General features: G+C 35.0%; 1 protein-coding gene across 2 annotated transcripts in view; it reads right to left on the bottom strand.

Moving 5' to 3' along the window:
• LOC150099478 (general vesicular transport factor p115-like) overlaps positions 1-17,059 on the bottom strand; it is a 354,365-nt gene that overhangs the window by 147,351 nt on the left and 189,955 nt on the right. For both annotated transcript variants that reach the window (XM_090403647.1, XM_090403648.1), the window contains exon 11: positions 14,478-14,632. In XM_090403647.1, coding sequence (XP_090259773.1) covers positions 14,478-14,632 — 155 coding nt within the window. The remainder of the gene's footprint in view (positions 1-14,477; positions 14,633-17,059) is intronic.

Here is a 17,059-nt window from a genome sequence, read left to right as displayed (position 1 = left end):
CTTGATTCACTACTACTCTACCTAATTTTGCATTATCAGCAAACTACTGAATATTTCCATTCAAGTTATTTCCTATATCATTTATGTACAAATTAAACAACAGTGGTCCTAGCACTGAACTTTGTGGCACGCCACTAGCACCTGGATTCTGCTCCTCCATTGATATCTGTCCAGCAGCCACCCTCTTATCTACATAACCAATGTCCTATGTATTCCCATTTGTTCCAATTTGCATAACAGAGTTCTATCTGGTATTCAATCAACACCTTTGCAAAATCCAGCAGCAGCATCATGTAGCCATTTCCTTTATTCAACTGAGCTGTCATTCTATTATAAAAAGCAGCCTTACTAAATGGATATAATCCAATAACAACCCCAAAAATAATTAACCACTCTCCTACAAATCAACTCAGACAAGAAGAAGCCCACAGGACCCTTATACCATATATTAAAGGCATCTCTGAACATTTGGCAAAAATCATGAAAAAATATATCAATGTGGCACACACTTTACAATCTATTTATCCCAAAATGTATGACTTTACATTTCACCACATTAAACTAACACCCAATATCTTTTGCCCATATTGACAGTCTGTTTAAATCATCCTGCAAGCTCTCCACATTGCCTTGATTCACTACTACTCTACCTAATTTTGCATTATCAGCAAACTACTGAATATTTCCATTCAAGTTATTTCCTATATCATTTATGTACAAATTAAACAACAGTGGTCCTAGCACTGAACTTTGTGGCACGCCACTAGCACCTGGATTCTGCTCCTCCATTGATATCTGTCCAGCAGCCACCCTCTTATCTACATAACCAATGTCCTATGTATTCCCATTTGTTCCAATTTGCATAACAGAGTTCTATCTGGTATTCAATCAACACCTTTGCAAAATCCAGCAGCAGCATCATGTAGCCATTTCCTTTATTCAATTCAACTGAGCTGTCATTCTATTATAAAAAGCAGCCTTACTAAATGGATATAATCCAATAACAACCCAAAAAATAATTAACCACTCTCCTACAAATCAACTCAGACAAGAAGAAGCCCACAGGACCCTTATACCATATATTAAAGGCATCTCTGAACATTTGGCAAAAATCATGAAAAAATATCAACCCCCTACTACCTTTAAACCCATCAACCAAATTCACAACTTGCTACCTTCTGAAAAAGACCTCGCCAATGATGCTACCTGGTGTATACAAAGTACCATGTTCATGTAACCTGTGTTACTATGGACACACAGGAAGATCTATAAATAAACAGCTCTGAATATCAAGACCACATCTGTCCTTACCAATCCTCACAAATCTGGTCTTGCACATTGCCATTGGATCCTGTTGTTGATTCCATGCACAACATGGAATCAACAACAGGATCCAATGGCAAAATGCTAAGATACTACATAGATCCATATATAAACATGAACATTTATATAAAGAAAGTGTTGAAGCCATATTTCATAGACCAAATCTTAATTGAGACGATTGCCTCACTATTACAAAAGTTTGGGAAATTGTTATCCATAATTGTATTAAATAATTTATCTGTTATATTTTAATTTAATTTAATTAATTTTAATTTCAGCCCAGTAGTTTAATCCATGAACATGTGACTATATACATAGAGGGATTCCAATTTAAGCATGCATGCATACTGTTTTTTGAATTCAGTTCTTATTGTTGTTTGATAATTGTACCGATGACGTCTTATGATACATAATATGAAATATTTACTGTGGCATACGTGTTATTCTATAGTTATGGTTTCACTATATAATAATATGACCAACTCTTCACAAAGACCATTTTTTCCACTACTTTTACAACCACTCCTGTGAGATACTGATTGGTCTTTAATTTGCTATTGCAGTCTTTGAACCTCCCTTAGGTAACAGAGTTATTTTGTCCTCTTTCCACTCCCTTGGAACTCTACTAGAGATGAGACTTAAATTAAAGAGCCTAGTCACAGGGTTTGCCAGCTCCCTTGCGCATTCTCACAAAACCCCAGTTGATATCCCATCTAATAATTCCACAGCTGTATTTACATTGAGATTCTGTAATATCTGAAGAACTTGCAATTCATCCACTTCTGTTCCCACATCAGCCTTGGTTGCATATGACACAACATTAACCTGACTTGTATGATATATCTTTGAAAGTGTTAACTCAGTAACAACTATTTTATCAGCTTCTGTCAGCACTTATTAAAGTTATTCTTCCAGAGTCATTCTTTCTGTTACTTGCAACATAGGAAAAGGTCTCTTTGGGATTTCTTTTAACCTGCTCAGCTAGTTTCTTTCATTAATGATATTGTCATCCTTACCATATTGGTGACTTTTCCTGCCTGTCCCTTGTACTGTTTATGAGTTTACTAGTCACCGTTTTTCTTATACACCCTTCACAGCATTTTCTTTTTTTGTAGTTTATGCTTAATGATTTTACTCATCTAACTCCCACCTGATTAACTCTCTTACTTGAAGTATGTCCGTGCGGTTAGCCTGGTGGCTATGCGCTTCGCAACCATATGCCTGGGGAAAGAGTGTCCTAGGATTGATTCCCATCGACGCTGTGAGGAGCTTAAGGATCTTCCTCAGCCATAGCCAAGTTAGCCAGTTCTGGGCATTGACAGCAGGGTTTTATCTACCAGTTTATCTGTTTCTCATCCCACAAGCAGGCAAACTAACCCCAAGAACACACAGGATACATCCATAGAACAGAATACAGCAAGGAATGCAACGGGAAACCACCTTGCTCATAATCGTAGTCATAATCATCTCCCTAGTACGGTAACATATAGCTACCCCCCCCACCCATATGGCAGAAGGGAATAGATAGATAGATAGACTTGAAGTATACAATATAAAATATAATACTGCTTCCTCTAGATGTGCCTTAACTATCCCTTGTGCACTACTAACATCCTTCCTTGCAGAGTTTTATGCAATGGCACAGCTTTGAGCTTTCTCATAAGCTTTTCACTTGCCTTGTAGTTCCACATATACCTCTTTTTTGACAGAATATTACTCAATTTTACAATCTCCCAAGACTGTATGTCTTGGGAGACCATACAGTCTTATATGTCTTATATGTCTTTGTATACATCACTGACTGTATGGGAGACCATACAGTCACAAAGTGACGGTATGGTCACTTTCCCCAATTGGAGGCAATGTGGCCACCTTGGTTATAGAATAGATTTTCTGATTTGCTTCCCAAGTCCCCCTCTACCACATGTTGCCTCATGTAATTATCTCTCAGTAGGTGCATAAATTTCATTTCTTTCTGCCATGTGATCTCTCTTCCTTTCAATCTGTATCCCATAGTTGAAGTTCACCATAATAATCATTCAACCTGCACTCATTGTACTAATTTACTGATGCATGTCTTCCAGATCATCACTGTAACCCTCTGGATTATAGCAGCAACCAACCATATATGGTCTTATTGTCCTTAATCTCACACCAGACTGCTAGAAATGAACAGTCACCCTCCTGCCTATCTCCTATTCTTTTTGATTGCAATTCATCTGCTATCAGCAGCAGTACCCCTTCCCCATCTAATCATCTCTGTCTTCCCTGAAAATACTAAACTCTTTACATTCTATACCTGAAACTACATCATCTGCTGTTAGTGAAGTCTCACTAATGTCTATTACTTTTGGCAAAGTTACACTAATCAATGCAAACACTCCTCCCTCTTGTTATTGATAGTATTTAGAAACTGCAGCATCCCTTTAGGTTCCAAACTACCTTTACTACCTGAGCTGACCACCCTATTCAATATTTTTGCATGAGACTTGATTCGTCACATATTGGTCATTCTCACACTCACTTGCAATAGTGTGAAGGCGCATTCACACATAATGTAATTCACACATATTCAACTGCACCTACCTTAGATGCTTAAATTTTCTTGAATTTGCAGTTCAGCATGCTCAGTGAATAAAGCTCTCTAGACACCTAACACCAAAACCATTTACAAGATGATACTAGTTGATGCAGTCCATAACGAAACTTAGTCATATGTTGCTATAAATCTAGTAATGTGGAGGGTAGTGACCATGAAATGTACAAGAAAATTAGCCAAGCAAATATGAAAAGGCTGTGTTAGCTGATGATACATATCACCAAGAAAGAATGCACCAAGAGTTGACATCTGCCTTGGCATATAATACATATAATGTCTTACTTTGGTTTCAAGTTCCAAAGGAGTGGAAGGAAGGCAAGATTGTGCTGCTTCATGAAGAAGATGACAGAAGGATCAAATTATAGGCCAATCTGTGTGTCGAGTGTTAAGGTTAAAATGTTGGAGAGGAGATAGTGAGAACCAGGATTAAGAATTGGGTTGACAACAGTTGTATTATCTTTGATGGACAACACGGATTTGCTAAAGGGAGGTCATGTTTTTGTAATCCCCCTTACTTATTATAATAAGGTGACAGCTGTATTGGATGAGGGATATGGATACACAGTGGTATACTTAGATTTTGCAAAGTCTTTTCATAGATTACCACATGAAAAGGTGATGTTAAAACTAGAGCGGATGGGGTTGGTTATTAGACTTAGTGCATTAGATTGGAGATTAGTTATGTGATAGGTATCAGCAAGTTGTGTATGGAGAAGCAATATCCTGGAAGAGGATAGTCACCAGTCGTGTGCATCAGGTGGTCTGATTTAGGACTATTGCTGTTTAACTTGTATGTTAATAATATTGGAGAAGATTTGAATAGGGATATTCAGCTGTTGTGGTTTACAAGAAGACTTGAATAGACTGAGCTGAATGGGCATGGAAGTGGAGATAGATACCAGTTCAATTTGGCAAAATGTAAGGTTTTGAGATTTTTGTTGGAGATGGAGGAAATAAGAGATCTTGGGATGATGATGATGGATAAGGATCTAAAATTGTAAGGTCAACACAATGAATTCTGGCAATGATGCAGAGGACACTTGACTTGTAGATGTAAGGAGATTCTCAGTCCATTGTATTATAGGCATAATTAGGCCACATATGAACCACTATGCACAGAAGATTTGGTCACTTGGTTTTCAAAAGAATAAAGAAATATTGGAAAGGGTCAAGAGGAAATACTAAAGTAGTTTCTGGTCTCTGGAATGTTGAGTATGAAAAAAGGTTGAGAAGATGTAATTTTTAGGAGTCTAGTGGATAGGAGGAAAATGGGTGATATAGAGACATACAAGTTGATGAAGTGTTATACAATTAACATTGAAAAGGTTTTTCACAAAATGATGGGAGAACAGCATGTTATCCCTGAAAGCTATACAAGGAGAGTGGAATCAAGGGAGTGAGAGTCAGGTTTATTGCATGGAGAGTTGCGAATAGTTGGAATGCATTGCCTGAACATGGTGTCTGCAGAGAATTTGAATGCATTTAAAAACATTGCATCATCAAAAAAACAGCTCATCATACTTTGTCATGCACACAGTATGATGAGCTGTGTGCATGACAAAGAGACTTCTCACAATGAGTCTTTGACTCTATGGGAGTGTTGGGATAATAATATTATCTTCTTTTGCTTTTCCTAGCCTATAGCAGCAACTAACTATATATTTTGTCCTATTCATTTTTTTTCTCACACCAAATAGCCTTAAACTGCATCTCCCAAATCAATATTTCTGCTGACTTACTTTTGCTGGCTGCCATTCTTCTAATGTATTTAGCAACACCCATTCCTGTTCTCTCTAACCTCCAAGAAAATAAAAATAATTGACTTTTAGAAATTTTTTGAGGTAATTATTATTATTATTATACAGTATCCCCATGGAGTCCAGTTTGCCTAAAGAAAGAACGATGACAGTCACAGGAACCTGGTAGACAACAAAAAGAGCCAGAGGACAATGTTTACATTTGGAAGATGGAAACCAAGATGATAGTTTGTTGACAGGAAGAAAAGTAGCTAATAAATTGTATTTCTTATCTTCCTAACAAATTATCATCATAGTTTTGACCATGGCTAAATGCTATCTGTGTTGTTCATTTAATAAACACAACTGACATTTAGATTGTAAATTCAATGCCCTTGTCACCAAGCAAAGTGCACGTCATACTGCTCCGGAAAATTGGGTAGTTAACATCTCTGAATGCCTTTTAAACTGAAATTGTTATTCTTTCAAAAGAACATGATTTTGTCATAGTTCCTAAAACCTTACTTAGATTCCTTTTCAACATTGAACAGAGCTTATTAACTCTCTCTCTAGGATGCAATGTAAGGAATTTACATTACATCTGAAAAGTGTAATTCAGATAGTTGAAGTGAACAGTAGTTGTGGATGTCACATGAAGTTTTGCTAAAAATAACAGGCTGTGTTTAACATGTATCTGAAAATGGTGGCACACATAATTTATATTCAAATAAATTTTTATTTATTTGAATATAAATAAAATTGGATTTATTTTATTTTTTAAATGTTTTTTGAAAGAAATTCCTTTTAATCAACAGTATTTTTGCAATTATTTAGGACTGTTTAATGTTAGGAAAGAGTTAATTAAAAAGAAGGGGCATGCAGCAAAGACCAAATGACTTGCAGTCATGTCTCCTATATAATAAGCGCTATTATGTAATAGTATTACGAAAGTGACCTTTCATACCACTATACTCCTTTCCAGGCAAAACTTGCAGAGTAAGTAAAAACTGGGGGCAGAACTACTTTTTTTTTTTTTTTTGTGTGAATGGGAACAGTCTTATTCCTATAGTGCTGGGCATGAGGAACACAGCCAGAGACTAAATGTCGTGAAATCCAGTTCAGATTTCCAACAAGAAAGGTGTTGATGATGCTTTCCAGTGGGCAGTGAAAGTCATTTAATGCCTAGATGGCATTAAATAACCTCCAATTAAGGAAGATATGCAGGTAGAGCAACTATACTCACCAAGTTCTCCACCTCCTTCTCTGTGGGAAATGGCCAGAAAACATGTAAGTGGGTTAGCTTGGATATATATGTAGTGCATATTATTAGTTCATTAAGCTCAAATGATTGTAGACTTTATGTTTTAGTTAAGTATATTTAATTTTTAATTATATAGTTATATTAATTTTATATATTCTATATTAATTAAGAGTTATATTAATTATAAGAAGAATGAAATTAATTATCCACTTAAGAGTGAACTCTTCTTTCAATTTGATTAAATTGTGAGTACCATATTATAACAGTCTTATGGATGAAATTACTGTACGTTTTGACCTTTATATAAAGGCTGCCATCAGGAGTATATACATACATATATACATTTGCAAAAGCTACTTTACCATGGCACTACTGTAAGCTACATGTCTGGAAATCACATGACTTGACAGATCATGCGATTTAGGAATAACCAATACTCCCAAAAAGAGAGCTATAATAATATGTTCCAAAAAGAATAATCTGAAAATCAAATTAAATTTTATCACATCAACCAGCTGAAAAATGGATAGAAAAAAACTCTCACTCTTTCTATATATATTAGGCTTGCCAGATGTCCTGTATATACGGGACTGTCTCATATTTTACATTGAATTTTGCTGTCCCATATTTTACTTGTAGGGACAGTCTAATGTCCCATATTTTAATGAAAAGATAAAATTAAAATATTATGTTAAGCAATTATAATTTTCAATATCCTTTTCAAATAATCCAACTTAAATTGACTTGTAAGCCATAAAAACTGACAATTCAAGGAAATTAATTGTGTTTACAGATTACTGGGCACTTTTTATTTAGTATAAACATTTTATTTACAATTCTATACAGATATATTGCATTTGCTTATTTTCAAATAGTTCTTTTTTGGACATTGCATGGTGTAGTGTGGTATCGGTACAGCACATGGATATTATTTCAGTAATTATAAAAAAATAATATCTCTCCTTTTTTGAATGTGCGATATTTGTTTAATACATAAAATATATAATTAAAGGTAAATTAATTTTCTCTATTAATTATACAAAGGTAAATTCAATTTTGTTTCTTTCCTTAAGCCCTTAACAATGCCAGAACAAAAGTGCATTTTTAATGATGATTATTCGAAAGAATGGAATTTTATTGCAAAAGGAAAACATAACGATAAAGTTGAATTTTTGTAGATGTGTTTAGTATTACATATGGGGGACGATCGGATATTACACAACACATTAACACTGAGAAACACAAATTGAGCATTTCGAGTTCCAGTTCCAAAAGTACTGATATTTATTTTGAAATTTTTAATTAAGGTTATTATTATTATTATTAAGAGAGACCTCCAGGGCGTCAGGGACTCATCGAGGGAGGCCACATACTACACACACCAGCTATCATACTGGCCTCCCTCGATGAGTCAGGGACTCATCAAGGTTGGTAAAGGTTTGTTACTTGGTTAACATAGAAGTTTTTCGTATAATGGGAAAGGGGTTAGAACAAGTGGACATACCTGGAAGTTGTATAAGAAGGGTGTGAGCAAGGGCATAAGGAGTAGGTCTTTGCATGGAGCATAGTTTGTCAGTGAATGCTTTACCTGATGTTGTGGTAAATGCAGATACTTTGCATGAGTTTAAAGCACAGTTTGATGAGTTTTGTGTGTAACACAGTGTTTGCCTCCTGCAATGAGTCTTTAGACTCCATGGAGGTCTTGTATTAATAATAATAACACCTAGAAGTGTTTTATATTTTTGAATGGAATTACACCCATTTTGGAATTACATATTAAATCAAATAAATAAATCAGGAAGATATTAAGTTGCCTTTTTTCAAAGAAAATGAATAAATTATTTTTATTACCATCTTTTAAAATGCTCTATACTTCAAAATATTGATAATCAAATTTGTATGTAGGTTTTTATTATTATTATTATTTAAATATCAACCTGGGGTGCTTAAGGGTCAAAGCTGTATAACTGAGAGGAGACCTCCACATCGCCTTTAAAGGAATGCGGAGAATCGACCAGGGCTTCTGACCTAATGTACAATCCTCACCGTCTCATGGTGCACCCTGTTGGGTAGCAACTTGGATACTGAATGAACAAGGATGGGCTGGCAATTTGGGATTTAGCCGACCAAATTATAATTCTTATTGGCTTAAACCAAATTATAAAATGATGGTACAACATGACAAAATTTCATGCCGCCGGGGCATTGCATGGTTAAACAAGGTTTAAGACCCCGTTGTTTTCACCAGGGCACCAGTGGTGAATAGCTAAAAGTCAGCTACTGGAACAAATCTGAAAAAAAACCACAACTCAACATCACCAGAGTTAAAGCTCGGTACTATCAACATAAGAAGCCTGAATGGCATAGAAATGGAGCTAGCTGAGGAATTAGATAAGTACCAGATCGACATAATAGGGATGACTTAAACAAAAAAGACAAAAACTGGTGAGATCTTTCTGAGCAATAAATACAAAATGTTATATTCAGGCAATGACAATCAATGAAAAGAAGGTGTAGCCATTGTATTCAACACTAAATATGAGGCTAATCCTCTTGAATGGTAGGCAGTATCAAGTAGAGTGATGTGGGAAAATATCAGAATGGGGACCTGGACAATGAGACTTATTTATGCCTATGTCCCACAGAAGGTTCTAGTAAGGTTAGAAGTGGAGGAATTTTTTGAGGCTTTAGAAAAAGCAACTGACACAATGAAAAAGGAAAAGTTGGTCCTTGTTGGGGATCTAAATAGTAGAGTAGGAAATGATTGTCAGACATACAAAAATATATTGGGAAAATTTGGAGAAAAGAGCAAAGCTAATAATAATGGCAAATATTTGTTGGATTTCTGCTCATGACATGGACTGGTTATTATTAACACCATGTTCCAACATAAAAATGTGCACAAATTCACATGGAGAGAAGAGGCAAGAAATAAGAAAAGTCTCATTGAATATATTATTGTTGATAGTGATGTTTTCTCCCTGGTGCAGGACACCAGAGTGTACAGAGGATTTGAAATTGGAAGTGATCACTATTTAGTCTTGAGCAGGATAAAATTGAACTTCATATTGAAAAGAATAACATGTAAGAAAGTTTTGAAGCGAATAAAAGTTGGGCAGCTCTCAGATGTGAAGTGTAGACTAAAATACACAAATATTATTGAAGAAAAATGTCAAGAGTTTGAGTACAGGAACCAAACTTTAGAGATTCAGTGGCAAGCCTTGAAGAAAACATTGATTGATTCAGCCAGAGAGGCATGTGGTGAGGTCGTCTGCAAGGATAGAAAAATCAGAACTCCATAATGGACACAGGAAGTTAAAGAGGAAGTGAAGGAAAACAAGAGAGCATATCAAAAGTTCCTGACAAATAAGTCAGCTTGTGCTCTTAGAGAATACAGAGACAAATGTAAGAAAGCTAAACACTACGTAAAACTAAACAAAAGTCATGGGAGGACTTTGACAAGAACATAGAAAATAAATATATATCAAGAAGGTGGCAAAATAATTTGGAGGTTATTGAAGGAGCTTAGAAATGGAGGAAAGAGTACTGAGTTAGAGATGATAAAGGTTACATGAAAATGGGAGAAAAAGATATCCTTGAAGTATGGAGTAATTGTTTCGAGAAATTGCTAAATGAAACAAGCAGTGATGACAGCACAGTAGTAAAAAACACTCAACAGGCATACAGTCAGGAATACATATCCATACTTGAAATAGAAAAAGCCATCAAAGGCTTAAAATGTGGAAAGGCAGCAGGAGTAGATGATATTCGACCAGAATGCTGAAGTATGGTGATATAAAAGTCTTGCAGTGGCTGCACTGCAGAGTTCAGAAGGCCTGGACACAGGGACGAATTCCTGATGATTGGAGTAGAGCTCTCATAGTACTCATACATAAAAAGGGAAATAAAACTGAACGTGAGAATTACAGAGGTATTTCCCTACTGAGTGTTCCTGATAAGATAAATGCAAGTATACTTGAGAAACGGTTGAGAAGAATTGTAGAAGAAAAGCTTGGTGAAGAACAAAGCTGGATTCTGACCAAACAGAAGCTGTCAAGATCAGATCTTCACTTTACGACAAATAGTGGAGAAATCATGGGAATATAACAAAGATCTGTATTTGAGTTTTGTCGATCTGGAAAAGGCATATGATAGGTGACAAGAGAGAGAGAGAGAAGCTATTCAATACGCTCCAGTTATATGGTGTCAATGGAGCATCATATCAAGCAATACTTAGTCTTTATTTGAGTTGTAAGTCAGCAGTTAGAATTGAAGGAAGTACAGGAAGATGGTTTAATGTTAAATCTGGTGTGAGACAAGGATGTACATTATCTCCTCTGTTATTCATTATCTTTATGGATCACATTATGAAGGAAAGTGGTATTAAACATAATATCAAAATTGGAGATGTTAATGTCAGGTCTTTGCTTTATGCAGACGATGTTATACTTATCAATAAATCCACTACGAGTCTGCAAGATTCCTTGACTAAATTGAATAACTGTTGTAATAGATATGATATGAAGGTCAGCAATATAAAGACAAAGACAATGAAAATAGGCAGAATCGCTGAAAATGTCAACTCCATTGTGAACGGAGAACCTGTGGAAGAAGTGAAACATTTCACCTACTTAGGCATGATTTTTATTGAAAATGGAAATTAAATATGTAAATAGACACCAGAATCAATAAAGCTGGTATAGTAGGAAGTCAATTGAATAAATTCATATGGAATAAGAGAGAAATTAGTCGGAACACTAAATTAGCACATACAAGACAGTGTTCAAACCAGTTTTAACTTATGGATCTGAGAGCTGGGTCAGAAGTAAAACACTTGACCAAAGACTAGAGACCACAGACATGAGAGTCCTCAGAAAGATTAGAGATGTGAACAGATGGCATCAATGGCAACATCATATTAAAAATGAGGATATTAGGAAGAACATGACATTGTCCGCATCCAGGAATGCGTAAGCAGATCTAATCTCAGGTGGTATGGTCATTTAAAAAGAATGGGCGAGGAAAGATCAAAACAAGTGTTCTCTCCCGGGGTGGCAGAAAACGACTCAGAGGAAGACCAAGATATAGATGGTTTGATAAGGTACAAAGTGCTTTAGATGAGAGAAATATAAGATCTGATAATGCTGGAGTCTTGACAAGTAACAGACTGATTTGGAGGAAAATTGTAGATAGGAAGTTAGTAATGATGTAAATTTTTCATGTAGTACTACCATATCCTGTACACCCCTTGAGGGTACATGGCAGGAATTTGATGATGAAATATCAACCCCATGCATGAGAGGCTGCAAAACCTATATCATATTTAGAATGAAGACAGCAACCTATATAACTACACTTATAAAATGTGCAAACCACACTCTGAATTGGAACAAACTAACTCTTTACTAATGTGGTTGTTCTCAACAGTTACTATTTATTCACATGGTTGCCCTCAACATTTCAAAGGCATTTGATTGGGTTTAGAACAGGGGTGTACTTAACAAACTGCTATAGTCTGCCTTTCACATTCTGCAACTGGATCGTCAACTTTTTTACTGGTCGCTCATTGTCACAGTGAACAGTTTCCTCTCTTCAGATTTCCCCACCAATGCAGACATACCCCAGGGGTCTATTCTTTCACCTACACTCTCTTCCTCTTGCATATAAACGACCTGCTCTCACAGACTTCCAATCCAATCCACAGCTTTGCTGATGACAGTACACTCCATTTTTCCTTTTCATTTGACAAATCTTGTAATGCTCAAGTATTAGAATCCTCAAGCTTCATCACAACCAGTGACCTGAACTCTGACCTAGCTATATACCAAAGGGGCAAGGACAATCTTGTAGACCTCAATGCCACCAATACCTAGTTCTATCTGATCTTTCACAAGAAACAAACTTGCATCCCTCCCTCTTACCTTCAATAATAATGAGATATCCAAACGTAATCAGATTTCCCTTCTTGGACTGACTTACATCCACTTATCTTTCCTGGCACAAAACGTTTCAACTACAGCTTCTGCAGCAGCTAAAAAACTTGTACTTTTTCACCCAAGGCACTACTTCACGGTTGATAACTCTCTACAAATCCCAAATCTGCCCAACCATGGAATATTGCTCCCGTATTTGGGGTTGTGCACCAAAATCATAGGATTGCTCAATTCTATCTTGAAGAGGGCGATCCAGCTAATTAATTATCCCTCTCTCTCTCTCTCTCACAAACTGAATGTTTGCGAGAGAGGAGGATATGGTTAGCTCTTCTACAGATACTCTCATGGGCAGTGCTCTGCTGAATTGGTCACTATTATACCTCTATTCTCCTCCAAAATCAATAAAACAAGAGACACTTCTAACCAATACCCTTTTACAGTCCATTTTGAGACTTATCAAACCAACTTCACTTCCTCCTCTTTCATTCCATCTACTTATGTTCTTTGGAGCAGTTTCCCCCACTCTGCATCCCCAAAGATTACAACCCTCAACTGTTCAAGTAAAATGAGAACAGATTCCTCCTTTAAATAAGATAACTGAAATTGGGTTTTTTATTGGTCAGAATTTGATACAACTAGTAACTGACTGGCTTCTTCTGGGTTAGATGAATATACATATAACAGCTTAAAACGAACAAGCTTAGATTACGAATATATATAACTGAAAAATACTGAATTCAGTATTTTTAAGTTATATATTGATAAATCTGTTACATAATACAAATACGTGGAGCGTGGATGCTAGCACTTGACCAGTCATTGTTAAGCAGGTGTTAATCATCCTATAATTAGCTGCGAACTATCTTAAACTCTGATGTGTGGAGAGATCTTATGAGCGATTTCCAGATATCACAAAGGATCATTCCTTGGTTTCTGTTGCTATGAATTCGATATTTTTCATTTTTCAGTTACGTATTGATTCATAATTTAAGCTTGTTTGTTTTAAGCTGTTATATGTATATTCATTTAACCCAGAAGAAGCCACCTGTCAACATGGCAAAACTAGTCGGTTACTAGTTGTATCAAATTCCGACCAATAAAAATCCAATTTCAGTTATATTATTTAAGTATTTAGTGGTCAAAAATAACACTGATCAAATTCCTCTTTTCTTCTATTCCTCTTGCCCATGCATGGCACTTATGTGCTATATGTCTTGTGGCCTTTCGTGTGTGGATAAGATATTAAAATTAAAAAAAAAAAAAAAAAACTATTTGGGAGACAATTTCTAATCATACTGTTTTAAGAAATCCAGTGAAATTAACTGTTCGCATGGAACAAAGTCCATGGAATTATAGAATTCTATAGGAATAAAAGACTATTAATTATATCACTAAAATACATAATGAAGTGACTATATACAAGGTTATATAATGGAACATGTTTAGTATGAAAATAATTGTATTCATGTATCTTAATAACCTATTTTTAGTGTAACTTATCTTTAGAATGAACATGTAGCAACTGAAGCATTACATGAAGGAAGAATCTCGCTATTACATAATCATTTTTAAATACAAAAGCAAATGAAAAATTGTAAAGTTAATATACTACACTAACCACTTACTATCTGCAGAAGCTGGAAGTAATGTCTGTATAATTTGTGCTTTTCCAAGTTCATTATTATGCAGAAAAGACTGAAAACAGTACAGTACTGCACATCTCAAGATAAAAGGTTGTCTTTCATTCATCATAGACATTAACAATACTACAATGGCTGACCTATAACAAAGGTAATAATGAATTTAGCAATAATGAAAAATAGTTTTCACAAGATAATGCAAATTGTAAATTAATAAATTACATTTATAACTATAAAAAAAGACAAAGTAATGTGGATCTGCTAAAATTCAGTACTGAAGGTCTGAATGCATGAGTGAGTGAGTGAGTGAGAGAGAGAGAGAGAGAGAGAGAGCAAACAAAATTTTCCACAGTTAAAAGAAATCTTATATCTCATATAGCAATTTATATATATATTCAATGGGCAAATTGTTATCTCCTATAACCCTGACAATGAAGATTATAACACAGACTCAGTGATCTCTGGAATAAATTGAAAAACATTATGAGATCCAGTGATGAGCTAGCTTGAGAGAAGAATTATTGAATTGACAGAAATTATCCTCATCGTGCACCTTAATACTACCTAAGCTACCCACGTGAACATGCTCAACAATAATGTGGGATCCAGAATGCCTTCAGGTGTTAGCAATTTGTTTATAACTTAATCTTAATATATGTTTATAACTCCAAAGATGAATGAGCTTAAGGAGAGATATGATAGGTATTGTGTGAATAATGGTGAACACGTGTCCCCTGCAATGAGATTTTAAATGAGGACTCTCCATGGAGGATAGCTGCATAATAATAATAATAGTAATAATAATAGAAGTTGCTATAATTTAAGAAAATAATCACCAGAAAATAAAACTCAGACAAAAACTTACTTTATGGACATTTGATCTAATTAAAAAAAAAAAAAAAGGAAAAATTAAGGAGACAGAAGTAGCACAGACAATATAGAATAAGTAAAATGCAAAAGTCTGAAAAGAAATCAAAAATAATATCAGAAAATATAATTTAAGAACAGTTATGACCAAATGAGGATTAAACTGAAGAAAAAAAAAAGGATTCCAAAACTGAAAATTAAGGAACAGATACAATATGCAATGATTTTTATATGGATCTATACACAGGCAGGACAACAGATACTAAATTTAGATGAGGCAGATAACAGAGCCATCAATCATAATAGATAAATAAGGAAAGAAGATGGCATATTAGCACAATATACGTGAAATAAGAAGGATCAGATCACGGTTTCATCATACTGGTATATTATTTTTTTTCTATAGAAAAAATTCCACTGCAGTTTCACAAATCATTGATTATCTTATTATATAAACAAAACAGTGGAAATTATATCAATAACTATAGGTCAATCAGTTTACTATCACAATTTTACAAAATGTTTATATCCATTATATTAAATAGAATCATAAGTTTTTTTTTTTTTTGGATGATGCACAGCCAGGCTCAGAACAAGATTCTCTACAATATATCATGTCCACACTGTTAACACAGTAACATAAAAAGGAAATGAATATCATATTCCTGTACATTTATTGTTTGTAAATTTTGAAAAAGCTTTTGATTCCTTATATCAGTCACAAATAACAAACAGCTTGTAGCTCAATGCATCCATTAAGCATCATGCCTCCCCACACCATGACTCCAGCACTGTCATATCTATCCTGAACCAATCTCCTCTATTTCCCTCCTACTGACTTTAATATAGGATTCTCCCCTCTTCTAGGTGGTCTACTAGATTTTATTTTTATGTGTCTTGGATACCAGTCTGTTATTCTCAAGTCCATCTATTGTCTTTCATGCCAGCTATATGTCCTACCCACCTTTTTTGTTGTTATAGCTTCTACCACATTTTTAAATGTATTTATTTTCCTTATTTCAGTGTGTATTATATGATCTTTCTTGCTTATATTCCAGGTTTCTTTCTATTGCCCTTTAGGATGTTATTAGGCATTGGTCTTCCATCTCACTGCCATAGGTCATTATTGGTAGAATAATACTGTTAAAAAAGTTTATTATTATTATTATTTGACAATACAAGCAAAAGCATCCAAGATTATCATTGGTGCAGTCTCATCCACTAACAACATCAGAGCCCAACAGGAATGTGGGCTTGACCTGCTGGAGGGCAGACGAAAATTTGCCATCATAAAATTCATAAATAATATCAAAAATTCATAAATAATAATAAATAATAAAACTTATGAACATTGGAACCAAAATTGCAGACTTCACAGATCATCAACTTTACAATATAATGACACTATCAGGAAAGAAATAGGTCTTGATCAGCTAAATGCCCACATAAACAAAGAACCTCTATTTTCCAGTCTTTTACCTTCAAATACCTCCATAAATCTAAATCTTACTAAACTCTCTACAAAAAAAGAACCAAAAGAAATGCTCAAAGAAAAAGGCCTAAATACTATCAACCTTCTTTCATCCTCCAAACAGGTTATTTGTTATACCGATGGATCATCAGACATCAATATGATTAATGGAGGCGCTGGTGTTCTCTTTCTACTCCCGAAAGATCCAACTTTTATTGAAAAACTTTCA

The sequence above is a fragment of the Typopeltis vanoorti genome, chromosome 14 (assembly GCF_054136105.1).
Source record: "Typopeltis vanoorti isolate ZY-2024b chromosome 14, IOZ_Tvanoo_1.0, whole genome shotgun sequence".
Classification (NCBI taxonomy): Eukaryota; Metazoa; Arthropoda; class Arachnida; order Uropygi; family Thelyphonidae; genus Typopeltis; species Typopeltis vanoorti.
The sequence above is the reverse complement of the archived record's forward strand: the minus strand, read 5'-3'. Positions and strand labels throughout refer to the sequence as shown.